The sequence below is a fragment of the Nyctibius grandis genome, chromosome 14 (assembly GCF_013368605.1).
Source record: "Nyctibius grandis isolate bNycGra1 chromosome 14, bNycGra1.pri, whole genome shotgun sequence".
Taxonomy (NCBI): Eukaryota; Metazoa; Chordata; class Aves; order Nyctibiiformes; family Nyctibiidae; genus Nyctibius; species Nyctibius grandis.
This window is the reverse complement of record NC_090671.1, coordinates 2,263,286-2,288,942: the sequence shown is the minus strand read 5'-3', so window position 1 is coordinate 2,288,942 and position 25,657 is coordinate 2,263,286. Positions and strand designations below refer to the sequence as shown.

The 25,657-nt window shown below is 54.1% G+C and overlaps 1 protein-coding gene across 1 annotated transcript in view; it reads right to left on the bottom strand.

Annotated features, from left to right (window-relative positions):
- Positions 1–3,283: 3,283 nt before the first annotated feature.
- Positions 3,284–25,657, bottom strand: part of KSR2 (kinase suppressor of ras 2) — an 81,267-nt gene continuing 58,893 nt past the window's right edge. The window contains exons 16-20 of the mRNA XM_068412929.1: positions 15,411–15,507; positions 11,223–11,356; positions 6,370–6,501; positions 3,758–3,887; positions 3,284–3,421 (exon numbers count right to left, since the gene is read on the bottom strand). Coding sequence (XP_068269030.1) covers positions 3,284–3,421; positions 3,758–3,887; positions 6,370–6,501; positions 11,223–11,356; positions 15,411–15,507 — 631 coding nt within the window. The remainder of the gene's footprint in view (positions 3,422–3,757; positions 3,888–6,369; positions 6,502–11,222; positions 11,357–15,410; positions 15,508–25,657) is intronic.

Here is a 25,657-nt window from a genome sequence, read left to right as displayed (position 1 = left end):
ATGCTCAGCCAGACCGACCCTCTGCCAGCACGCTCAGAGGCTGGAAATTTTAAGAAATAAAAGCACCTTCGTACACACCCCCACGATTAAACTAACATCTCTTCCTAGCTGCAATTAGGTTTCTAATCTTCATTTACTTACGCTAAAGCGGTTCAAACGCTGGTAAGGGGGAGCGAGAGGAGCCGCAAACAAACCAGGGCTGGTTAGTCTGCAGAGCCTCGTCACGTCTCCAAATTAAAGCTAACTTAGACTACGATTGAATTACTCAGGATGGTTCCCGTTCAAGCAATTATGCTCAATAAAGGGCCTGAAAACGCAATTTGCCATCATTTGTCGCTTGACAGCTCATCTAATGGGCTCGAGGGCCTGTCCGAGCTGATGGGGAGAGGGAAATACCAGCACGTGGTATTCAGGTGGCAGCACCGGCTCCGAGACGCTGCCCAGAGAGCATCTCTTCAGGGAGGTCCAGGATTTGGCTGATGGAAGGTGAATATGCAGGGGAAAAAATGGTCCTGAACAAGCAGGGAAGGATGCTGAGATGGCCACGGCTCCCAGGCGTGGGGTGGGAAGGGAGACGCTCGCTCTGTACAACCAGAGCCCATCCGCATCCCTGGCTCCGGGCAGGAGAGGGGAAGGACCCCAAGCCCAGCCGCTCCGCTCTGCCCGGCCCCAGAGCATCCCAGATCTGGGCTTTGGGAGAGAGGACTGAAGCCAAGAGCAAAGCAGAGTCAGGGATGGCGAGAGGGAAAGGCTGAGAAGATCCACACCGGGGCAAACGGCTAAATTATCAGATGTGTCCTGCCGAGAGGGAGATCCGGGGGGGGGAAATGTAAGTGGGCACAGCCAGGAGGTAGAGAAGCCACTTGTGAAAGGTCAGCGGTGCCCACGAAGGGGCTGCCGAGGCGCGGGGGGAGCAGGACTCCTCCAGCCCTGGCTCCGCAGATGCATTTCCCTGCGGGGGGCAGCTAATAGCAGCGGCACTCCCTGGCCCCGGCAGGCTCCAGCGCTAAAGTCATGAATCAGCAACAGTTCCCTCTTATTTCATTTAAAAAAAAAAAGAAATTAAATAAACCCACTGAGAACCAGAAAGCAACTGAGCATCATGAGCACTGACCATGCTGATTGGGACCAGAGGAGCCCTGGGGTTCGATTGAAGCCGTCTGCCCCGTGGGTTGTCCCTGCTCGGTGGGGAACCAGCCCAAGACCCCACCCCGTGCCCACCGAGAGCCACCCGCCATTCCCATCCCACCGCAGCCCGGCATCCCCGGGGCTCGGCCGCCCGCTTGGCTCCTCCAGCCCTTGCAGAGAGGGTGAAACGCTGCGGGGGAAGAGGCTCATCCCCGTCGTCCCGCTGTCGTCCCATGGCGCCCGCTGCTCCTCTGTAGGGTGGGGAGTGGAGAGGAAGAGGAGAACCGCAGTGGGAGGAAGGCACCGTCCCTTAACTCCTGCCGTCACAGCCTGGAAGGGACACGACACAGCAGAGTCAGCACCGGGCGCTTTGTTCCACAGCACCAGGTGGGTCTGAAGGGCAAAAAACTTCCCCAAATGGCTTTGCCATGGGGCTGCCCCCGAAGGAAGCCCTGCACCTCCCTGCCAGCCCCGTTTGGCTTTTCCTGGTGCAGGCAGCTCTCAGGTTTGATATCACCCAGAGGGGAAAGGGCTTTTTGGGTACCACACGCCTCACTCCATCCATATACATGCAAGGTCTGCCAGCAGCAGGACCTCCGAGGGGTTTTTACCCCCCTGTCCCCTTCGTGCAGGGATGGGGGAGCCCCCGGGTACCACAGCCGGCTCGTCCCTGGGCAAGTAGGGCAAGTAGGGACCCCGTGGGGAAGCCAGGACACGGGAACAGTGGCCGGAGCAGAGTCCCTAAGGAAGGCGGCAGCTCGGATGGAAAGCGGGTGCCGAGCCCAAGCATCCTCCCTCCCCTCGCCCTTAGCAAAAAAGAGGGGGCCAGTAATTAAGGGGAAGCTGCTGGGCAGCCAAAGGCGGTGGCAGGCAGAGCGTGGCTCGGTGATTGCAAAACCCTCCCCGAACCCAGCCGAGCAATTACACAGCCTGCTGCTTTGGGGTTCATCAGCCTGCAGCTTCCCTTGCCCAGCTGCCGGAGCCACCCCGGTGCCTGCTCGGAGCGCGGATCGGTAATTAACTTCCCTCCTGATGAACGGTTTAACGTTCCGGGTGATTTGGGGGCCGTCTGACCGCTGGCTTTGTGCTGGTCCCGGGAGCGCCTTCCTCAGCCCCGAGCACACGGGGATGGGAGGTGGCACAGGGGACACCCCAGCAGCTTTCGCTGTGCCCGTAACCTTGGGGCTGCCCGCGCTGGAGGTTTGGTTTTTAGATGCAGGAGGAGAAATCAGCATCTCCAGCCCTCGGTGGGCTCCAAGAGGGATGCTTGAAGCGGTCCAAAGTGCCCTCGCTTCTCTCCCTTAGCCCACCTTCCCCCTCCCCATCCCAGTTTCCAGCCTCTGCGGGAGGGGATGCACACTGGGAGAGGGAAAAATCCCCCCCCGTGCACGCAGCCTCCGCGTGGGTTAGGCTCTTGGTCCTATTTGTCGTCATATGATGAATCCCAGGGAAGAAAATGAGTTTCTAAGTGATTCTTCTGCTTTTTTTTTCCTGCTGTTACCAACAGGCCAGATCCTGGAACCCTGGCTGGGGACCCATCTACGCAGCGTTTGCTGAAGCAGAGAGATGTGACTAAGCCAAAGCAATGAAACGGAGCAGGACGTGGCCACGAGCTGTCTGCAGGAGAAGAAGAGACCGTGCTCTTCTCCCGCTGCTGGGAGCTGTGATGGCTGACGCAGGCTGAGGGTCTGGGGCAGGACCCTGGGCAGGGCATCGCCCCTCATCAGTTAAATCTGGGTAAAAGAAGGAAAAAACACCTTCCCAGGAGGGAAAGGTGCTCTGAGCGTGGTGCACAGGCAGGCACTGGAGCCCTGGGCATGTCCCCAAGGAGATGTCCCCAAGGTTCTGGCTCCAGCTTGCCCCTAGACCTGCCCTGCCTCTTCCTCCCAGTGTTGGTGGAGCACATGGCCAGGCTCCTTCTGATCATCTCCAACTACTTTCACAGCCTCTTCCACCCCAACAAGGACAGCTGGCATGGGCACAGCACTCTGTGACCACCCTTCCTACCCATCCTTGCCCCCCGACATGGCATCAGTATACCCACAGCTTGTCCCCATGCTCCACCAACACCAGCCATTCAGCTGTGACAGTGGGGGCTTGAGGAGCGCAGGCAGAGCTGCCTGCTGGCACGGGGAACATGGGCAGGGGCAGGGACTTACTCTGCCGACTTCCAGAAGTGCCCGGGGTGGGAAAGGCGACGGTTGCGCTTTGGCAGTTTCTCCAGCATGTCCATGAGCTTGGTGAAGGTGGGTCTCTCCTCTTGCTCGTAGGCCCAGCAGAAGAGGAGGATGTCCTGCAGCCACACAGGGTGAGCGTGTGAGCAAACAGAGCCAGTCCTGCTCCCACCACAACCCCCACGCCCAACATCCACCCTGCGCGGACCCCGTCTCCATCACCACATCCTTGCGAAGGGCTGGGGCTGGGATGTGCAAGCTGAGCTGGTACTTGTGCCACAGCAGCAGGACTGAGCCTCACTGGCTGGAGAGGGGGGACCCCTTGCTTTTTTGCTGTCAGATCCTGGGCAGCACAGAGTGTTTTTCAAAGGGACCCTCCACCCAGGGTGTGCGCCACTGGGACACGTCCCCCCTTCACGCACACAGGGCTCTAGCGCCTGCCCCACATCACCTACCGAGATCTCCTTGCCCATCCCGATCTGGCTGAGGTTGGGCTTCATCCCTCTTCCCACTTGCCAGATTATTGCCTCTGCTGGCTGCGTCTTGAAGGGCCATTCCCGTGCGTGCAGCTCGTACCAGATCGTGCTGTTGGGAGACAGTGGGGATTAGAGATGGGAGGAACTGGGAGGCATCTGGTTGGAGAGACATCTGGCCATTGCACCCACATCCACCACCTCTCCCTGCTCCAAAATCACCCACATCCAGGAGATGCTTTATCCCAGATAGGACACCAGAGGTGCTCAGAGATATCACCACTCCCATTTTACAGATGGGGAAACTGAGGCTGTCAACCAAAAGCAAGCCACCAGCTTGCCACAGCCCCCAGTTTACACCAGGGGAGAACCTGGCCCGTGGGCAGGAGGATGGAGGTTGATGGGAAGCACGGGCAGAGGCACCAGCCAGACTGTTACATCAAATGGGGATCTCCCACCAGGCTGCAACGACCCTTCACCCAGCTGCCCATGGAGCAGCTTCATAGATGGTGCGGGGGGTAAATACGTGGTCCAGCTGCTGGGCTGGCGTTTCTAATGCTGCCAGAGCCCGAGAATTCGCTTTTGCTCCGACTTTTCCCTTTTTCTTCTGCAAAAAAGCTCTCCAAGCCGCAAAAAGCCGTCCAAGCCATGGCATGAACCATCGCCGGCGTCCTCACCAGGTGACAGCACACGTGAACCTGCAGCCATCTGCCGCTGCTCTTATCACTAAGCCAAGCTCTCCTTTCCGTGAGGACTCCCAAATCCAAGGGAATATCCCAAAACAAGGGCGGATCCAGCTGGGCTGGCGGCCACCCCCGTGGTCCTCCGCCCCCGCTACCACCGGGGAGTTTTGCATCCTTGTTTCCCAGCACCCGGAGGCTGGATGAGCCCCAACTCCCACAGCGCTGGCCCCAATTTCCAAGGCAAATTCCCTCGAGCTGCTTTTCCCTTCAAGGGATGCTGTCACGGTTGGTTAAAGCAGCAAGAAATGGGGTTAAAATGGCATTAGGGTGGAAAAATCTGGTGGAAGGGGTCTGATAAACAAAGGATCACTCTCAGATGGGGGGGTCCTTATTTTGGAAACCAGCTCTCCTGATTTTGGAAAAAATATGCACAGTTTGGCTGTAAATCTCCAAAAATTTGAATAATATGAGGTGCCCCTTGGTTCTACGAGCACGGAGGAATCGAGGGGCTGGAGAGGGGCAGGTCCTGGTGGCACAGGGCGAGATGCTCAGGCGCGAGCGGGGATTTTGAAGGTGCCTCAACACATCCAGTGCAGTTAAATTCAAGTTTCTAGTTGGGAGTTTAGGGGCTTAATTTTTCAACTTCCCACTTTCAGATGCAGCCAAAATATTTGGGGCTGTGTTTGCTGGGGAAATGGCTGGTGCTACGGCGAGTGGCCTGCTGCTCCATCCCCCTCCGCACGAGAAGACTCTGCATCTGATATTAATTATTGCCACGATCTCTCCGGCTTCGGCAAGCACACGCCGCCAGCCTCAGCCCCCCTCTCCTCACCGCCCTCACACACGCTTCAATTTAACATTTCTGCCGTCTTCTAGAGGCTTTAAAAGACCTTTTCCTCTTGCTGTCACTGATCCTCAAACCCCTCCGGGAAAGCGGCGATGGCAATAACCCTCCGGATCATCCGTGAGCCGCCCGGGCTCAGCGGAGGGCAGCAGAAACAAGCAAGAGGAAACACGTGGGAAAACCTTTTAATCTTTGAAGGAAACTCACGCTTTAGATAAGGGCAGAGCTCACGCTCAAAAAAAAACAAAAGAGGAAAAACTAAGTCTAAGTAAGCGACTCTCACTTAGTTCGATATGATCCCTTAATTACTTCTTTATTTTTTTGCTGAAGTTATACCTCAGGGAGGGAAAAAATAAAAAGCCAGCTCCTTTCAGCTGTAATTACTGCGGTTCTGATGGAAATATCGCCTCTGATAACAGCCCCGCAGGCGCTAATCCCCGCAGCCTTTAAGGTGTCCATGAGAGAATTAATCCTCTGGGTAAAACCTCCAGCCCTATGTCTGCCTCGAGAATGGTTTTATCGGGGCGTGATTGGGCTCCCGACGTAAGGGAGGCTTGATCTCGGCCAAAGGCAGGAGCGATGAGCCCGTTTGCTGAAGGAGACTCATCAATTCTCATTTTCTCAGCCTTTTGGCGTCTCCTCCCCGCAGCAGCAGCTCTGCAGCCGGCTGGTGGGGAGAATCAGGGCGTTGGGGGCTCCCAGACCTGTCCCCCCAACCCTCTGCAGCCCCAGCCGACATCCAGAGCACCTCCTCGTGGGTACCCACGCCAGGAGGACGCAGCAGGGACATTACGCCAGGGTGGCATCCCCAGGATGCTCCCCTTGCCCGGAGCCACCCTGGTCCGTACCCAAAACAGGAGGATGTGGGGATTTAGGGGGGTTTAACTCAAACTTTCTCGAAGCGGGAAGGTGCTCCGAGCCCAGCCATGGGGATTCCCACAGGCAGCGTGGCAAGCAAACGCTGTCCCCGTCCCCTCCCGGCTGCTCAGCCCCGTCCCCTCCCGAGCTGTGTCAGCTCACACCTGACACAACCGCGCCAGTCCTCTGCTCTCTCTGTGGGGACTCACCCCAGTGCAAAGACATCCGAGTGCTTGGAGAAGGGCAGCTTGTCCTCCTCGGTGTCTGGCGAGAGCTGGCGGATGATCTCGGGGGCGAGGTGGCACAACCAGCCGTTCTGGATCCGCAGCTTGTTCTCCCGCCTGCCGAAACACGGAGCTGAAGCCGTGGGTACCACGGGGGGGGGACATCACCGGCGAGCAGCCCCCCAGCCACCCCACCCTCTCCCCAGTGCATTTAAGCCTGGTTTTCCCTACGGCACCTTTGTAAAGTCGGGTTTTAACCCTGCTCTGAGAAATGCCGGCACGGTGGCTTGGCGCCTGTCCCTGTCAGGTGGCAGGGCACAATTTGGGCACAGGATGGTGGTGAGGGGGGGTTTCAGCTCTGTTGGGCTGGCAGAGGGGATGCAGGGTCTGCCGGGGCCCTCGCTGTGGCCGTTGCACCAAATCACCTTAAAAGAGCAGGGGGTGAAGCGTTACCTGGGGTAAACCCCACCAGCGCTGACACCTGAGCTGGCCCCGCTATGGTTTGAGCAGGAGGTTGGTTTGGGGACCTCTAAAGGTCTCTTCTGATCAAAGCCACCCTATAATAATGGCCTGGAAATCAGTGTTTTCAGGTGTTTGGCCCCAAACAGCCCCTCCAGCCCACCTTCGTGTCCAAGCCTCCCATGCCATCGCCCATGGGAGCAGCTTGGCTTCGTCATAGTCACCTGCCCCGCAATACGTAGTGGCCGATCCTCGCTGTGACAATGCTGTTAAAGTCCACGCTGCCACCCAGGGATTTCACTTCACCTTTAATCCCCCTCACCAGCCCCCTCAGCTAACCTCACCCATCTTTTCCTTTACCTCCTCGAGGTCCCCCTGCTCAGTACAAACACATTGGGCTCCTTTGGCCAACAGCTGAGGATGACGTTGGTTGCTCCTTCATCCTTTACAGCCTCCAGCAGGCACCTAGGATGCACTGCTGGCATAAAAAGGGTCCCTGGGCAGGGAAATGGGCAGGGACCACCGGTGGTGATAACACATTAAGCAGCTTGATCGTGTGTCCAAGCCCAAATTCGGCAGCGTAGCTTTGCAGGAGGTAACACAAACCGTCCCATGTCCCATCAAGCTAGAGAAGAAGGAGCCCACCATCTCGTATCAAGGAACTTCTCCCTGTTTGTGCTTGGATGCCCTCCTGAGGTTGGCGATGTGCGGGGGTAAGGGATGGCTGTGGGGCTGGTGGGACCAAAATCCCAGAGCCCAGGGGACGCCAGCCAGGCAAGGGCATCTCCATCCACCCCCAAGGCAGCATGACAAGCTCCCGGTGCAAACACGGATTCCTTGGCTGGTTTTTCCCCCCATGGCTACGTGCACAACCCCAAGATGATGCAGTCTGGATCCTCCCAGCTGCAAAGCCATCCCCATCCCCAGGCATCACCCCCAGGTCTGGCAGTGACCGGAGGAGGAACCCCCTCCCTAGAGAAGGATGCTGCCAGCCCAGGGAATCACTGATTAAGCCTCTATGCCCCCTCTGGGGTCCCGACGGCTCCTCATCACCCTGCTGCGTCGGAGCCACCGCCGCAATCAGCAGCTCCGTCGAGACACGGACCCTCTGGCCCCGGGAGCCGCAGGTGAGAGCGCTTCAGCACAGCGGGGAGGCTTTCAGCTCCCCAGCAAGCTCCACTGCCATCCTCCAGCCCTGCACAGCTCTTAATTACAAGCCAGCGTTAAGCACTGGGGCAATTAGAAAAGACGTGGAGGAGCTCGCTCGTCCTTCCCGGGACTGCGGTCTCTGTCTCCGGGCAGGCAGCGGGCAGCACTCAGACCTGCTCCACCGCCCTCAGCAAGAGCAGGATTGCACCTGGGGCTTTTATTTTTGCTCACTCAAGTCGCCCAGCGCTGTGATATCCCAGGAGCAGCATTCAGGCTCGCCTCGGCGTGCTCCAGGGACAGGATTTGGCTCCACAGCTCCCGTGCGAGCCCAGCCTCGTCCCTCTGCAAAGCTCACGTACGCCCGAGCGCGCAGCTGCGGGTTTACGAGCTTCCAGCAACAAGGGTTGAGCTTTAATGCAATCCCAAACGTGGTTCAATTACGGCAATTTGAGGTTTAATGACAAAAGTTTGACTGACTTCACAACCGACCTGGCCACTTCCACTAGCAGAAAGCAGCACAACCAGCCGAGCATCATCTAAACCCACCGAAGGACAAGCCAGCCCCAAGGCAAAAGCAAAAGCAGAAGAGCTCTTCAGACTACTCGAGACCCACCTCACGCCCCTCCTAATTACAGAGCAGCCCTACCAAGCCCAACAACTTTTAAATAAAGGAGAAATAAATCTGATTTCGCCAGGATAAGACACCAGATTATGAAGTCCCTGGAGAAATGATTTTCATTGCGACAGCCGTCTCGTTTTTCAGCAGCGTGTCAAGGCACGGATGGACGCTATGAACTCCTTGTGCTGGATGCTTTCATGAACTGAAGGTGAGCCTGCTCTAGGAGGACGAGGAGGATTTTTAAGCCATGTCTTTTCTTAACCCTAGCAAAAATAGGCCACTTTGTAGTTCTCATTCACATCTGAAGCAACATCACTGTCCTAAACCTGACCTGCAAAAATTTCTTCTGTTCTCCATACATGCTTGTCCGCACATACCTCTGAGGACCCAAATCTGGGCTTTATCATTCTTCTTCATCTGAGAGAAACCAGAACCAGCAAAAACTCACCTTGAAAAGGCAAAGCAGACCTGCAGACACTTGCTGCTTCAAAATTCATGGGGACCGATGAGTGCAGATCCCCAAAGCCTTCTCTCAGCTCTCCACCAGCAGAAGATGTGTGTGCCACCAGCAGTCCAGGGCAGCCACACTGAAAGCTCCTCGGGGCAGAAATGTCCCCATTTTCTCCATTTCTCTAGCAAAACACTGCTCATTTCTGTCCAGCCTTGCATTTCTGACCATCCTTCCTCTCCTGAGTAATCTCCTGGACTTTACCCCCCTCCAAGTGACACCCCAATTTGAGCACAGATAGCCACACATTGGTCCAGCCCATCGGATACCCCATTTCTCCGGTGACTTGTCTCTCATTTTACCTCCAGAGCATCTCTAACCTTCATAGCAAAGGTCCCTGGCAAAATTAATTCATTTTTGCCCAAATCCTTTTACCACTGCTGGAATGAGCTGCAACCTCATCCTGGCAGGACCTAAGTCCCAAACCTCCTGCCCAGCTAAACCAGAGCCGAAACCCACTTCTCCGCTGCGGGGAGAGCAGCAGCATTGCTGGATTTGTTGGGCTTCTGAAGCTTTTGGCTAAGTTTGTGCTAAACCCAGATGATATTTATACAAGCAGAACGGAAAGGCTGGCTGCCCCGCTCACCATGAGAGGTGTGGGATGGAGAGGGGTGGCCATCACCTTTTCCTCTAATCCTTTGACCTCATCACATGGGAACTAGAAAAAAATATACAATTTCCAAGGTGTATTTTGTCTCCTGAGCGTCTTCACCGTAAAGTGGTGATCGGCCACGACAACGTCTCCAGTGACAAACCCCATCACGTGGGGTGATGGAGACCGCAAGGACCAGAAGGAGGAAACTGCTGCCGGAGGAAACCTGCCTAAGCTGCCGGCACCGATAACGCTGTGCACTGCTTCTAACACAAAGGGTTTAGTGAGAAAGAGCTCTCCCACTGGGAAAAGTCAGCAACGTTCTTATTTTTCTTAGTTTTCACAAAAAAGGAAAATATAATCTTTGTTCTTTTTTCCCCTTTTCTGTTTCCTTTTCCCCCCAGCTTTGCTTTGCTTCCTTTCCACAGCTGCTGAAACTCTTTGCCCTGTCGTGCCTACAGCTTGAAAACCTCCCAAAACACTGGGAAAAAAAAAACGTTTAATAAGGAACATTTACCAAACGGGCTTGATTCCAGACCCAAAGAGACCAAAAAATGTCACAATGCTGTAAATGTCCCGAGCTTGGCTCTCATTTTCTCTGTGCTTTGCTCCGTGCCCTGGCTTGGCACAGGCACCACAGCCAGATGTCTGCAGCACCTGAAAGGTCACCGGAGCGGCCGGGGGACAACCACGGGGTTGGCACCCCTCGACCCAGGCTGCTGCTCTGGCTGCACCACTCATCAGCCCAGAGGCAGGAGGTGAAGCAGATGCCAGGGGATTTATAATGGTGTTGGGGAAAGGCCAAGGAATGAGCCAGCTTGGCCAGCCCCAGTGAAACGGAGCCTGAGTAGCATCTCCTGGCCGGCAGCAGGGTGGTTTGGCCATGGAAATGATGTATCCTATGGGAAGAGGTTGGGTCCAAGAGACCCTGCCCGGGGCCAGGTCCTGCCTCGCTGAACCAAACCACTGCAGACTCGCACGCAGCATCGTGCTCCTTCCTACTGATCAAAAGCAGCTCTGCCTTTAAACACCGGGTTTAAAAAATAAATGAAACAAAATCAAATCAAAACAAGCTGCAACTTCTGCACCCAAGGAGCAGAGAAGTTTGTTTGCACCGCTCGGCGCTGAGCCCAGGCCCACCTCGCTGCGGACACCCCACCCCTGCTCTCGCCACCCCTCTGGGGCTTTGCACCGCAAATCCAATGCCGGCGTTGAGCGTGGAGCTGCGTTTCAAGGGAGTGGGGCAGAGGGGTTTCTGCAGGAGCTACACATCTTGCTCTTTTTCCAAAGCAAGCCTCCTCAAAAGCTAAATCCTGGGAGGTGAGATCATTAAATCCCTGGGGCAGCCCCAGGATGCTCAAAGGCACCTTGTCCTCATGGCTACCAAGGCTGCACACCCAGAAAGGCACTTGCAGAGGAGGTTTTTGGGCTCCCTCCCCATGTTCCCAGCTCAAAGGGGAGCTCTAGGGCATGGGGAGGAACGCTGGTATTTCCACCTCACCACGTCCTACCTGCCCGCTTGGAGAACTCCCGAGATGCTGAAGAGGCCGAAATCCGTGATCACCACCTTCCCGTTGTCGTAGAAAACATTTTTTGACTTGAGGTCCTTGTGAAGGATCCCCTTGGCATGCAGGTAGCCCATTCCCTAGGATGGAAGAGAGAGAAAAATAACTCCAAAATTGAAAAGCAGCCCAAACAGACAGGATAGTGCCCAAGCAGGGGCAGCCCCACCATTGCCAGGGCTGTGAGCTTTCCGTGCCGCAGCTGCACGTCCATGGCACCGAGCTACAGCTGGGCCACAGCCAAAGGCTGCACATTCCCAAACGTCCCTGGAGAAAGGGCAGGTGTCCTGGAGGGGGTGTCCCTGGCTTGGGACAGGCATCGTGTGGTGCTCACGGAGGGCGATGGCATCGTGGCGTGGGCGTCTCGGCTGCGACGGCGCCCACTCATCTTCCTGATTAATTGGTTATGCAAGAAAAATTAGCGGCGAACCGAACTGGCAATCGCTTTCCTGGAATGCTCTGCTGAGAAATTGATGATGATGATGATGTTTTCGCCTTCGTTCTCTTTTGGGGCTGGGAGCAGAAGGGTAATAAGTCAAAGCTCTCCACCACCGCTATCGCGTACCCTGGCTGAGCCATTAGCGCTTCCTACGTGCACACCGACACCATTAGCCCGGAAACAAGCGCCTCGCAGGAGTCCTGCCTTCGTTCTTTTTCCCCTAGGAAAAATTACTTGGTGGTTAATTAAAATTATTGCTAATGATGCAAAAAAAAAAAAAGGCCATGGGTGGGAAATCCAAACTCGCCTGCACGGGGCTCGTTTAAGCATCGGTAAATCAAGCAGGCTGCCGACAGCTCCATGTGGAGGACGTTCAGCTCGACGGGGTAACCAGCTCTGGGAAGAGGGAGGGCGAGAAAAGCCATTTATCCTGACTTCAGCACGGCTCTCGATGCAGTCCCACTTTTCATTCTCATAAGCAGACTAGGGAAACTTGGTCTAGAGGAAACTACTGAAGGATAAACACCAAATGGGGCAGAAAACTGCTGCTGAAGAGCAAATATCAGTTGTCCATCACTGACATGGGGGGATTTATTGACTGGATTTCCACAGGGGTCCATCCTAGGTCTGGTCTTTTCATGTATCATCATGAACCACGCGGGCAGTGGAACAAGAAGATATTTTTAAGTTCTCAGCCAGCGTGGAGCTGGGAGGCACGGTCTGAATTTGGAAATGATCTGGAAAAATTGGGAAAGCAACCTGAAAACCCCCCAAATCCTCCAATGCAAATGCCCAGGGAAAAAATCCTGAAGGTACCAAGGACCCGTGAGCAGCACAGACCTGTGGGGCTCTGCTCCAGCAGTGGGAAAGGCTGGGGGTGGCCAGGGACAACGCGCTGCTGGGGACAGCAAACACCCCAACCCGGCGTGTCACGGGGGTTTGACTGCACCCTGCGGCGGTCAGATCTTGACGAGCCTCTGCTAAGGGATGCTGGAGGAAGGAAAGGATTTGGGGCTGGGGCTGGCCCCGAGGTGCCGCAGCTGCAGCTGGGTGTCGGGACCATTCCAGGCACCGGGATTAATTCAGGATCTCCAGGTCCCAGCGCATGAAATAATGATGAGGTTTAAAAATCCGCTTTAAGGTGTCACTGTCACCTTCACCAAGTTGTGCAAGGAACAGCATTTCAGTGCCGTGGGCCTGTTCCTCCTGCAAGGTGCAGCGCAGGGCCCCCGAGCACCCACGGGACAGGATGAGACCCGGCGCTATGGGGTTGACAGGAGCTCGGAGCAGGGACCTTGCACCCATGCTCACACAGCACGGATGGGAACGCCTCTCCCACCAAACACGGGCGAGCCTTCGCTGAAGGGATTTCTCGAGGCAAACCCCAATCCCCCGCCTCGCTCCACTGGGTATCACACGGATCCCACGGCAAATTCCAGCCCCACGGGACGATCTGTGAGAAAACACTCGCGGCCCAACAACGCCTTCACTTGCTGGGCTGCCCGGCGCGCGCGAAAATCCAGCTCCCTCTGCCGGCTTCGCTGCTGGAATAAATTAACTTTCACCTCTGGAGGATCAGGGCATAACGAGAGCCCTCACACCCGCTAATCCAATAAGCTGAACGGCTCCGCTATCGCATGCGGGGACTCAGAGGATAAAGTTAAACAACCGGGTAGCGGAGCTGAAGCTGCCGCCATGATCCTGCCTCCAGCTCCTCCGGGAGATGCTGCCCCAAGCCCAATCAAACCAAGAGGTCAGGGTTTTTCTGCGCTTCTCCACGCCAGCCTCCTCCAAGTCCACCAAAACGTCCTTAACATCTGCTGATGGTTGACATGGAGAGGTGGGAAGGCAGAGTAGCTCCTCCTCCTGGTGTGCACCAGCGACAGGGATATGGTGGACCTCTCCTAGGATGTCTTAACATCCCTCCAGTGCTCAGGGAGAGCCTGGGCTCAGCACCTACGCCTCAGAGCTTTGCTTTTGGACCTCTGCTAGTTACTAGAGGGACCTGGATCAGACCCAAAGTCCCTCTGCCCTGCAGCGGGTTGCAGCAGGAGCACCCAACCCTGTACTCCCAAGGAGAGGAGGGGATGCAGGGAAGCTGGCTTGCTGCTGGGGCTACAACCAGGTCTACGTGCCATCATGCTGATTTGCTTCAGCAGATCTCATGGGTGACGTTCTTCATGGTGATGCTTTCATCTCCCAGATGCAGTGATGCTTCCCCTGTGCTGACGATGAAGAGTTTGAGGTTTCCAACCCGTTCCTAACACACATGCAGCTGCAGAAGACAGCGGTCTCTCAGCCTAGTCCTCCAAACCCCAACCCACATGAAGCAATGAAACCTGCAGAGAGAAAGGGGCTGAACCGAGCTGTTATCTCCTGCTGTGAACATCTGGGAGGCGAGAACCCTCAGCACAACCGTGGTGGTAGTTGTGGGAAAAAATCTGAGGCAAACCTATATGACGCCTCAGATGTTTGCTCAGTAGGAAAAATCCATGTTTAAAAAGTGGAAAATACAGATCAAAAATAGAAAGGAAGCAGAGAGGCCCTCGGCTGTCTCAGACACCTCAAGTTCAGGCCGTAACTTCGCTGCTCCAAGATGCCCCTTGCAACACCAGCTCAACAAAGTAGTTAAACCCATGCTCAACTGTCAGCTCCTGCCTGGAGCCCAGAGATTTTGGGGGAATTTAAGGAATTTACTTTAATAACAGCATGCACTTTGTTAAATCTGGGTGTAAATAAACGCAAAATAGGGAAACTAATAAGAGACAGCATAAGCACAGGCAGGGGAATGGCACCATTCAGGATATATTGCAGGACATATTCTGGTTTATAACATGGATTTGAATATTTAAGGAGGTTTAAGATCTGCCAGAAAAACTTCTTTTTTTTTTTTTTTTCTTTCTCCATAGAAATATGTTAAACATGAGCTCAGCCCCCAGATGATTTGGTCTTGCAGTGGGCTGGCTGACCTTGAGCGGGGCACAGGGTCAGTGTCACGGCTCCCATGGTAGGACACGTGCCAAATACTTTTGGTATCGTTTGGTGTTAAATATGTTTGGAATCACAGTACAACCCTACTCTGGCAGATGGTTCAACACCTCTTGGGAAAAGGAGCTGTCACAGACACTCGATGGGAAGCTCTGATGGCTCAGGACCCAGCTTCCCAGCCACTTGACCCTGCCACGTGAGGATCCTCCCCAGCATCTATTTATACAGTCACGTCTGAAGTGTCAAAGATGCACTTTGAGTCATCTCTGTGAAAGGAAAAGCTTCTTTAGCTCTGAAAAATGTACGTGTGCTCTGCCTCATGGCACGCACAGCCTCCTGCCACGAGCACCACGGCACCGACTCCTCCGGGCACCTTGGCTGCGGGGATGCTTTCACTACAGAGACATGGAAACCTCAGACCAACAGCAGATTATTAATTTTTTTTCCAAGAGGAGAGGAATATCCAACCAGCAACTCGCTCTCATAAAGCTGGATTTCCAAGTGGGAAGAGGAGACGTGGCCAGGATGAGCCTCGAGCTCACTGCTGCGTGGGGAGCCTGTGGGAAGCTTTGGTGCCACCCCAGTTCAGCTCAACGTGGGTGAGGGAGGTTTAAAAGACCTGGATTTTTAAGCCAAGAGGTGCTACCCTGCCCAGCCTCCTTGGACCCGGATCCCCACCGGTGCCGAGCTGCCCCCACGCCATACCATACCTTCACAATTTCTTGTGCTATCTGCCTCGTCTTGTTGACGTCCAGGACGATTTTGGCGTCTCTCACCACCGAGTAGAGAGTCCGTCCTTTACACAGGCTGTAAGAACAGAATCACAGAATCAATGAGGTTGGAAGAGCCCTCTGGGATCATCGAGTCCAACCACTGCCCTGACACCACCATGGCAACTAGACCAGGGCACTAAGGGCCATGTCCAGCCTTTTCTTAAACCCCTCCAGAGATGGTGACTCCACCACCTCCCTGGGCAGCCCCTTCCAATGAACAAGAACAGGGAGAAGATAAAACCACGGTTTATAAACGCCCACTGAGAAACATCCCCAAATTACAAAGGCAGCGGCTGTGGCAGGGAACTATAAATAACCACAACAGCTTTGGCTACATCTCAAGGCAGACTGGAGATTCAGCAAGGAACCTTGGGGCTCTCCCCAGTTTGGCACTGGGAAGGAGCTCGCGCTGCTCCCCGGTGGGTGCTGGTACCATCACCGTGGTGTCAAGCCCCTTAAGGGGTAACCTGGGCTGGATTCCCGGCTCTTCCCTGTGTCCCAGCCACGAGCAAAACCACCTGGTCCTCTCGCTTCAGACTTTTTGTGCAAAGCCGGCCGCGGCTCCCCGCCTCTTCCCTCCGCGGATACAATACGCACAGATGTAACATGAGTCAAGAGAGGAAAGACAGGGAGGGGGGGAAAAAAACCCAACCAAACCCCAATGCACTGTACAATGTCCTCCAATTTTCCTTCTTGTACCAATTACAGTAAAATCTATTTACAGAGCCTTAATTACCAAAGGCAGCTGGAGGGGGAGGGGGGGAATATAAACCAATTAAAAATATATTGACATTTGAATATCATAATGGAGAACGTGGGTGGATGCTGCCTCGACTGCCACCCACAGAAAAAAAAAGGGCTTTTTTGCTTTTCTATATCCACCCACGCTCATTACAGGCAACTTTAGAAAGATGAGACTGGATACCTGTGCCTGGGAAATAAAGCGCCCGACACGCATCGCGTTAAAGAGGCTTTGGCAACTGCAGACGTTAATTTGATCCTGTTCTAGTTAGCAAATAAAAAGTTACAGGTTTTTAATTCCTCTGCTCTCCCCCCACTGCATACTCGCTCGGCTCCACCGCTTTCCCCCTTGCCCATCTCCTCCAGCCCCGGGGATGCCAGCACGGACCAGGCTGGATTTGTCCCCTGGCAGATAATGGGGGTTTTGCCCTTTTTGGGTGGCAACACCCAGCCTGAGCTGTGCCTCGTTACATGGGCTGAGGAGCATCACACCGAGCTGCCCTGAGCTCGCCTGGGTACCACGTTTCTCAGACGGGGAGAGGGGATGGTTTGGGCCCCTGGTATGGATGAGGGGATCCATAGGGCAGCGATGCTCAGCACAGCCCTGTGAAGGGGCCCCGCAGCGACTCCTCCCAGCTTGCAAATCTGGAGAAATCGGGAATACACCATCACGGTAAAGCCCTGCTTTTATTTTTCACCCCGAGGCTGGCTCAGAGTAGTTGCTGTTCCCCCATCATCACCATACAGCCAAGGCCATCACCCAGATGCAAATAAGGACCCACGAGCAATTAGCCCCCGAGAGCAGGGATGTTAGAGGCTCACCTCAGAAGGTTGGGGAAAGCTGAGCTCTCGGCAGCTCTTTGGGGGATTAAACTGTTGGGATTGGGATAGTGCTCATTGGGATTAAACCTTGCTTGCTTCTTCAGAAGCTCATGGATACAAAGGACCCTCCTCCTGCTCCTAAGCCAAAAGCTCCACGTCCTTCCGTGGGCAGAGAGCACAATTTCCAGGTCAAGCAGCAAAGCAGGAAGGGGAGCTGTCCCATATCTCCCAGGTTTTGGAAAGACAACAGCATCCTTCAGAGCACTTTGTTGCAGGTTGTGTTGGAAACAGCCTTGCTGGATGCCAGAAAGCCATGGCCGGGAGTTCAGGGCTCCTTCATACCCATGTATCTGCCTCCTCGGGAATGCCTTGCCCCACTCAGGTGTCTCAGCACGTCCCTGGGCACACCAGCTGCACTGCAAACCTGAGGCACCCATGATCACAAACACCATCTTCCTCTAACTAAACCAGCCGCTTCACATCTTCTACACGAGTTTGGCTGCGGTCACGGAGAAATAAGGATTTGTCTGAAGATCAGGATCCAAGCACTCGAACTGCTACTTGGAAACGATAAATACAACCCTCGGCTTTCTGCAACTGGAATTAGAGGGTGTAAAATAACGACAGACCACCTCTCCAGTGTGATTTTTTTGGCACTAATTTGCTAAATAACCCCGTAAAGCTTTAAGCACCGCGATGCAACTGGCTTTCTGCCTCCTCCCGTGACCTGCCTGTGCACAAAGGAGCTCCCCCAGCCATCCCTGCTCCCCAGCAAATGCTTGTTTTCCCCCAGAGAAACCTTTCCAGAAAGTTGCTTGTGCTCTGTGTTAGTCACAAATCGACGTTGCGAATGCAATGACTAGATTAGCGCTGGAACGGGGTTTGATTTCAGCCCTAGAGTGAGTTAAGATCAGCTGTTTTCCTGGAAAAAGGGTTGTTTAGAGAAAAATCCTCAAGTTTCTGCCTATCTGAGCTGCAGAGATAACCCCAGGAGAGGACCCTGCAGCCCTTTACTGATGAGATTCCATCTCTCCACTTCATTTACAGAGGGACTGCGTCAAAGGAGGCAGTGGGTGCACCCGACACAAGCCCTGGCACGAGGAGAGCAGCCACCGCTCAGCCCCGGGGTGGTGGTACCAGCACATGGCAAAGCACCACGGGCATGGGACATGCCACCACTGCTCCTCAGACCTTGGCTGAGCCATCAAGGCAGCCCAGGTGCTTCTCTCCTCCCCTTGATGAATAATTCCTCTGAATTAATTCAACCAGCAACCACCACACCGGTATTTGTTAGAGTTTTCTTGCTGGATAAGGAGCTGCCAACGCAGAGATAAAGCTCAGTTGATACCTATTATGCAGCACCTGAGCCCATTCAGCCACCACCTGCACAACCTTTTCATGGCAGAGCTCAACAATTTCGCTTCTTCTCGTTCCTCGCCTGCCGTCAATCGCTCCCCATTCGGGCAGGAGCGGCAGGCACAAAGCGCGGCTCCCGGGGCACGCACATCATCTGCTGCCTTTCCACTTCAAGAGGTCTACGCATTGAGGTACCCAGCGAGCGATGCTGCGGATCACGGGGCCACAGACCGCCTACGCTTGACACCAGAAACAAAGGCAGACAATTTGCATCTTCAGATGTATCTTGGCTTATTCACTGCTGAAGTATGCGTTTGCAAGCAAATACTAATCTTCTCCTCCTGAACTTCTCCATCCCACCCGTCGGCAGAGCAGGCAGATTGGGGACACGTGCCCTGGCACTGTGTGGTGACCAAACCTCATCCAAAGCAAGGACAGCCTGGATGGGCAGCTCGGGGAGATGCAAAGGTCCTTCCAGGAGTCCCCGATATCCAGGAGCCCCCCTTAACCCATGGACAACCTCAGCTCACAGCCTTCCCCAGCACTAGGACAGTCCCGGCCACACGGCCCATCCTGCTGCAGATGCAACTTTCTATTCAAAATGAGTTTCTGAAGTGTTCAGCCAAGCAAGCCAAATCCCAAATTGCTTTATAAACACTCTGCATTTCACCAGCGTGGGCTGAAGACATCAGCAACGGGAGCAAAGCCAAAGCGACTTGCAGAAGAACAATTTGGGAGGGATGAGCGAGGAAGAGCTGGAGCACTGCCTCTCGATATTTTTGCCATTCGATGTGAAAACAGCCTCATCCATCCCCCCATTGGGGTTTTTTCCCTTCCCCTGCAAAAACTGATGGCCATCACCTCTATATTGATGGCCATCACCTCTATAGGGTTGAAGACCTCCGCCTGGCTCCTGCTAAGGAGCAGGAATAAATTCAGAGCTGATGGGTCGCGGTGCCATTACTTACTGGTGTTTTGTGCTTTTCTTTCCTCTGCCCAACCATCCACACAAATGCCCATTAAATTAAATAGGATCATTTGAACACCCCAAAGTGATAAATGCCAGACCCCAGGAAGCTCATTACTTGCTAGTATATTGATTTATGGGGGAACCAGCTCAGATACCATGGTGATAGCCGGCACTATATACCCAGGGGAGACACAGAAGGAAAGAGTGGGAATTAATAATAACTCCTTTAATAAAAAAATACCTCTGCTAGCAGGTTACATCTGTGCTTGAGGAAAGACAGAGCAAAGGAGAGGCTGCTCGGATGCTTCCACATTCCCCATCAGCTTACTAATTTTTAGTATTTCACAGAAAAGCAGAAATCTTTGGGGAATATGAAGAAAGATACGGTCACAGCAACCAGAGCCACTGAGCTGGGACTTATTTGATTTCCTTTGAGCAGGACCAGCCGCGGCGGGGAGGGGAGGAACGAGCACTGCACTCGCCTGCGCGTGCCTGAGTTATTGGGGAAGTTTTTAAGCTGTTCCCACATATCGGCTGCGTTTAGTCTTTTACTGATGTCTGGCAATTTTGCTTCTGAAACTAGACAGCCACAAATGTGTTTCCCAAAACGGAAAATTAAACAAGGCTGGGAGAGCAGCAAAGGGAGAGGTTTGGGTTAATTTTTATCCCTAGGCTTTGTTTTCTTCAAAATCAATAAGAAATCTCACACCCCTGACACACGCTCTCCCTGCCACGCCGGTGTGAGCATCATCCAGCTCCAGCTCCTCAAGCTCTCTACATCTGAACACCACCCCAAGGACAGCGGGGACACCCAGCCAGGACAACAAGGGTCATGCTGACGCAAGCTGCAATGAGTTTGTTAGGTCTCAGTCTAAGGAGGAAGCTGGCATGCGTCGGACCGCACACCTATATATATATATAATTTTTTTTTCTCCCTAATTAAAAGCTTGGGGTGGGGGATAAAAAAGCTTGGCTGGTTCCTGGGCCAGCTATCCTCACTGGGATGTCAGCAGCACCCAGTGTTATCGGGTCCCTCCCGCCCCGCTGAGGGATGCTCAGGAGCGGTTTCACTGGGATTTACCACCCCGAAAAGCTCCCGAGGCAGCTCTTCTCTGAGCCACACACACCCAGCACCCTGAGATTTAGCGTGGGAATGTTTCAGCCCCAGGACTACAACTTTCCTTTCCTTTCCCTCCCCTTCTGTCCCAAGCAGGGAACCACCTTCCCCTCCACTCCCAGTACTTTCAACAAAGGCAACATGAGGTTTCCTTCCTCCCTGGACACCGAGAAACACCATCCATCCTGGTCGGACCACGAGCAGGGAGGAAAGCAGCAGCCAAAATCTTTGTGGCAGCACAGTGCCATGAAATGCTGGACCCGAAGCCAGCAGACCTGCTGCTGAGCACAGAGTCACAGAATCACAGACTGGTTTGGGTTGGAAGGAACCTTAAAGCTCATCTAGTTCCAACCCCCTGCCACAGGCAGGGACACCTTCCACCACACCAGGTTGCTCCAAGCCCCATCCAACCTGGCCTTGAACACTGCCAGGGAGGGGGCAGCCACAGCTTCTCTGGGCAACCTGGGCCAGGGTCTCGCCACCCTCACAGCAAAGAATTTCTTCCTCAGATCTCATCTCAATCTCCCCTCTTTCAGTTTAAAACCGTTCCCCCTCGTCCTATCACTCCATGCCCTTGTAAAAAGTCCCTCTCCAGCTTTCCTGTAGCCCCTTCAGGTGCTGGAAGGTGCTAGAAGGTCTCCCTGGAGCCTTCTCTTCTCCAGGCTGAACAGCCCCAGCTCTCTCAGCCTGTCTCCAGAGCAGAGGGGCTCCAGCCCTCTGAGCATCTCCGTGGCCTCCTCTGGACTCGCTCCAACAGCTCCGTGTCCTTCTGTTGGGGGCCCCAGAGCTGGACGCAGCACTGCAGGGGGTTCTCACCTGAGCGGAGCAGAGGGGCAGAATCCCCTCCCTCGCCCTGCTGGCCACGCGCTGGGGATGCAGCCCAGGACACCGTTGGCTTTCTGGGCTGCCAGTGCACGTTGCCGGCTCATGTTGAGCTTCTCGTCACCCATCAGCCCCAAGTCCTTCTCCTCAGGGCTGCTCTCAATCCATTCCCCACCCAGCCTGTGTTTGTGCTTGGGGTTGCCCCGACCCACGTGCAGGACCTTGCATCAGCACCCATCAGAGCCCGGCCCCTCCAGGCGCATCACTCGGGGGGTTAGAATCCTTTTCCCATCAAACTCTGCCTGCAAATTGAACCCTTACACAAGTCTCCCGGAGCAACCCCAACAGGGAGGCAGGGAACCCATTACCTGCCACGAGCAATGGTTTTGATCACAGCAAAATCCGGGTCCCCAGCCTGGATCTCGCAGTGACCCGGCTCCTGCTGTGCACGGAGGAGCCTCTGCAGAGCGAACTTAGTGTGGCGGGGGGAGGAATAGAAAAGCCCTGAAGAGATGATGGTCCCCTCGTCCCACGCGCGCTATCTCTGCCCGATGGAAGCGCCGTCCTTTGATGGATATTACTTAGGCAGCAAAATTTTCCTCCCAGCAGCTGGCACAGGAGATAACTACGGCCAGCGCGGCCACGCTGCAAAGGATGGAGGAGGAGGAGGAAGAGGAGGAGGAGGAGGATCAGCCTCCTTGAAAAGTAGCTCCAACTCTATCGCAGCTTTGGGAAAAAAAAAAAAACAAGTTATTTAGCAAAAAAGCAAACTCCATGCATTTTTATTTGGAGGAGATAGTGTCAGGGGAGACGAGCTATTCTACAGCTGCAGGGAAAAGAGCTACGAGACAGGTGAATGCCAAGCAGCCACGGGCCCCCGCGGCTTATCTAAAGCCCTCGTTGCAAACAAGTCATCCGAAAATACCTGCTGCTTCGGGTGGCACTCACTGCCTTTTGAAAGGGTGCTCTTGGAAGGGACTCCGAGGGGGCTGGCAGGGTGTATGGGGGTGTGTGAAGGCGCTCCAGCCTCTCCTTGCCTTTGAAGGAGCCTCACATATTCTCTGCGCCGAGATCCTCCTGTTAGTTTGAACTTCAGGAAGCAAAAGAAATTTAAAAAAAACCAAACCCAACCTTTCTTTTGAAGAGAGGGGAGCAGCTAGTCTTTTGATCGACTAGCTTCACTAGAACCCAGTTCCACTTTGGAAGAGTTATAATAATTATTATTAATACTAAAAAATTAAGAATGCTGTCACAGGAGGGATCTGTTTCCCTGGGCAGCCTCCTCTTTGGCTAGGCGAGCACATGGGTCCCCCAGAACCTGACCCAGCAAACAGCCCTCCCTGGCCACAGAGAGGATCCCTGGCATTGAGGATGCTCAGAAAAAATAAAGAACCGCGCTGAGATGTCACTGAGGAGTGAAGGGAAGGGCTGGCACCGGCAGAAAGACTTGGTGGGACCATCTCTCAGCAGGGCACTTAATCACAGGCTTTCCCTTAAACACACGCTTAAATCCCTTCCTCTCCAGTCAAGTGCTCCAGCGCCGAGTCCCGCTGCGTTAAGTGCTTCCCCCAAGAAGCCACGGCCAAAATAGAAATATGACGGCGTTTTTGAAACACTTTCCAAACACAAAGGAGAACTCTTCCCCCCGAGCAGCCCTCGCTAGAGGAGCGCGTTAAGGCGGCGCTAACGAAGAGCCAGCGGCGGGGGTTTGATGCTGCAGTGGGTCAGAGCAGCTCAGCCAGCACCGAAGCAGCCGAGCTCTTATTTCGCCATCAAACACCCTCGCAGACGATCAAACCCCCGCCATCCTCTTTGCTCGGGGTATTTCGGTCTCCTCCCCCAACCCATCCCGCTCCGCAAAGCTGCCAAAAGCGACGCGGAAGATATATACTCGCTTAACGTATATATTAATACACATATCGACTTCCCCGTTGTCAGTCGTTATCAAGATTTATCCAGCCTGATGGCCTCGCATCGATCGCGCAGGAGTGTATTCCCACGGGTCAATCAATTCTAATCCAGCCTGTGGCACCAGGTCGATACCTAGTTATTATATGATCTACGAGCTCCATTACTTAAACCGCTGGGAAAGGGGAAAACGTAGAAGAAAGTAAGAGGGAAAACAACCAAGAGGTGATGCTTTGGGTGCTTGAACGTGGGGAGGGGTAGGGGAGGCAGGACCTCATGGCTTCTGCTCCCAAAATACAAGTGGGGAGAGAAGGGTCAGACCTAAAAGGCATCTCAGCAAACACCCAGCTCTGGGATACGTGGCTCCAGCCCGGCATGGAGGAAAATGATGTGGCAGCTCCGTGCCTCAGTTTCCCTCCCGTTGAGCAGGAATTAGAGCTCCTGCTTAACTTTCCAGGGCAGGAAAAAAGGCTGATAGGATATATTTACTCCCATCCTTCATTGGAAGGGGCTGCCCAGGGAGGTGGTGGAGTCACCATCTCTGGAGGTGTTTAAGAAAAGCCTTGACACGGCACTTAGGGCCATGGTCTAGTTGACATGGTGGTGTCAGGGCAATGGTTGGACTTGATGATCCCAGAGGGCTCTTCCAACTGAGTTGATTCTGTGATTCAAATCACGTTAAATATCCCCTCAGCCCCCAGCTCCCTGGGCATTAAGATTTCCAAGCCCTAAATCCTTCGCAGCTGAGCCAGGACACTGTAAATGTCAGGAGGTTTGGCACGGGGAGAGGTTTGGAAGAGCCGAGCGTTTAAAGCCGAGCTTTGCCCAGAGCTCCCCGTGCCCGCAGGGAACAGGGCCTGGGGATGGAAGAGGATCCCCTGCGAGGAGCCGGGTGTGTTCCTCCTGGCAGCGGAGCCAAGCATCAGGCATTGCCAAAAGCCAGCACAGAAATAAATTATAAATATCAAAATAACCCCCAACATTTAGCCTACACGGCGCGAGAACGTTATCCTGTGAGATACAGCCGTAGCATCCCCTATATCCTTCCCACCGCTCGCTCTCACACCTATTAATTCACAGCAGGTAATGAGTTCCCTGTTATTAAAGCCTATTTGCTTTGTCACGGAGGAAGAAAAAGCAAACTCTCTTTTCCTTCTTGGTGTCTCACGTGAGAAGAGGACCCAGGTTTATGTTCATCCTTGGCCATCGGCTCCGCACCGCTAACCACCAGCTCCAGGGAGGGGTTGGGGAGATGCTCCCTCCCCGGCACAAATGCTCCAAGTTCCTCTGCTGAAAGGCACCTTTGACAAATTAATTCTCTTTATATAGTCCTGCTGCGGTCAAGCTTAATTCCTAACGTTCTTCAGCATTCTCCTTGGTCTTCCCGATGCATCATGGCAGGGCCATAAATCATGGCCACGCAGCCCTGAGTGGGATCGCCAGCAGCCATTGAGTTGGCTCCTGCTTGTACCCTGTAAATCTGGAGTCGTTCTGGCATCACACCGTGACGCAAGAGGGGCCAAAACCCAGCCAGAAGCACCTCAGGGTGCAAACCCCAGGGTCTTTGCATGGGCTCCTAGTGCCACGTTTGAGCTTTTGACTAAAAACCAAGTAATCTTCCCAGAAAAGCCGCACCAAATCCCCCACACAAGCCAGCAGGAGCTCAAAGCACAGGCAGACTCCAGCTCAGACCTCCTCTCTCCTGCTTTTCAGACCCGCTAACCTCGCTCCCTTCTTGCAAACAACGTTCCCACCCAACCAGAGCTGTTGGTGCCCCCCAGAAAGCTGCACCCAGCGTGCTGATCCCCCCACCTCAGACTCAATGAGATCCAGGAGCCTTAGGAAGGATCAATGAGCATTAAAATCCCTTTATTTTTTTCTTTTTTCCCCAGAAGGAACCCCCCGAATCCTAAAACTTGGTAGTTTCTGCAATCCATTACCTTCGTGGGTGGCTCGAGCCGTTTTAACAGCATTAGAAAACTGTTAGACTTTGTCCTTTGAAGGACCTCCTGGGTGGTTGAGGCTTTACCTCCCCTCCCCAAGCTGCCACCAACAGGGGCCGGGACCAGGAGCCCCAAGGAGCTGATGTGAGCTTACCCAGGCCTGGCTTTGTCTCATTCAACGCCAGCAAAAACAACTTGTCATTTGCCTGTATGTGGCACAAATGACATTTTTTCAGTCCTTTCGTTTCCACCAGGCCGAGGACTTTGATGTCGTTTCGTGCTATCCATTATGCAGTGCTCAAAGCACCAAGGTTCACACCGCTCTTGCTCAAGACTAATTAAGATGAATGTTAACTGTCCCCACCGCTCATTACCCAAGAGAAAATCTATTAGTGGCTCTGATGGAAGCGCCCTTTGGAGTCACCACCTCCCATCGCCAAAAGATGCTGAATTTCTTCCTTTCCAACCCAGACCGTAGCACTAAGAGACAACTCAAGAATCATAG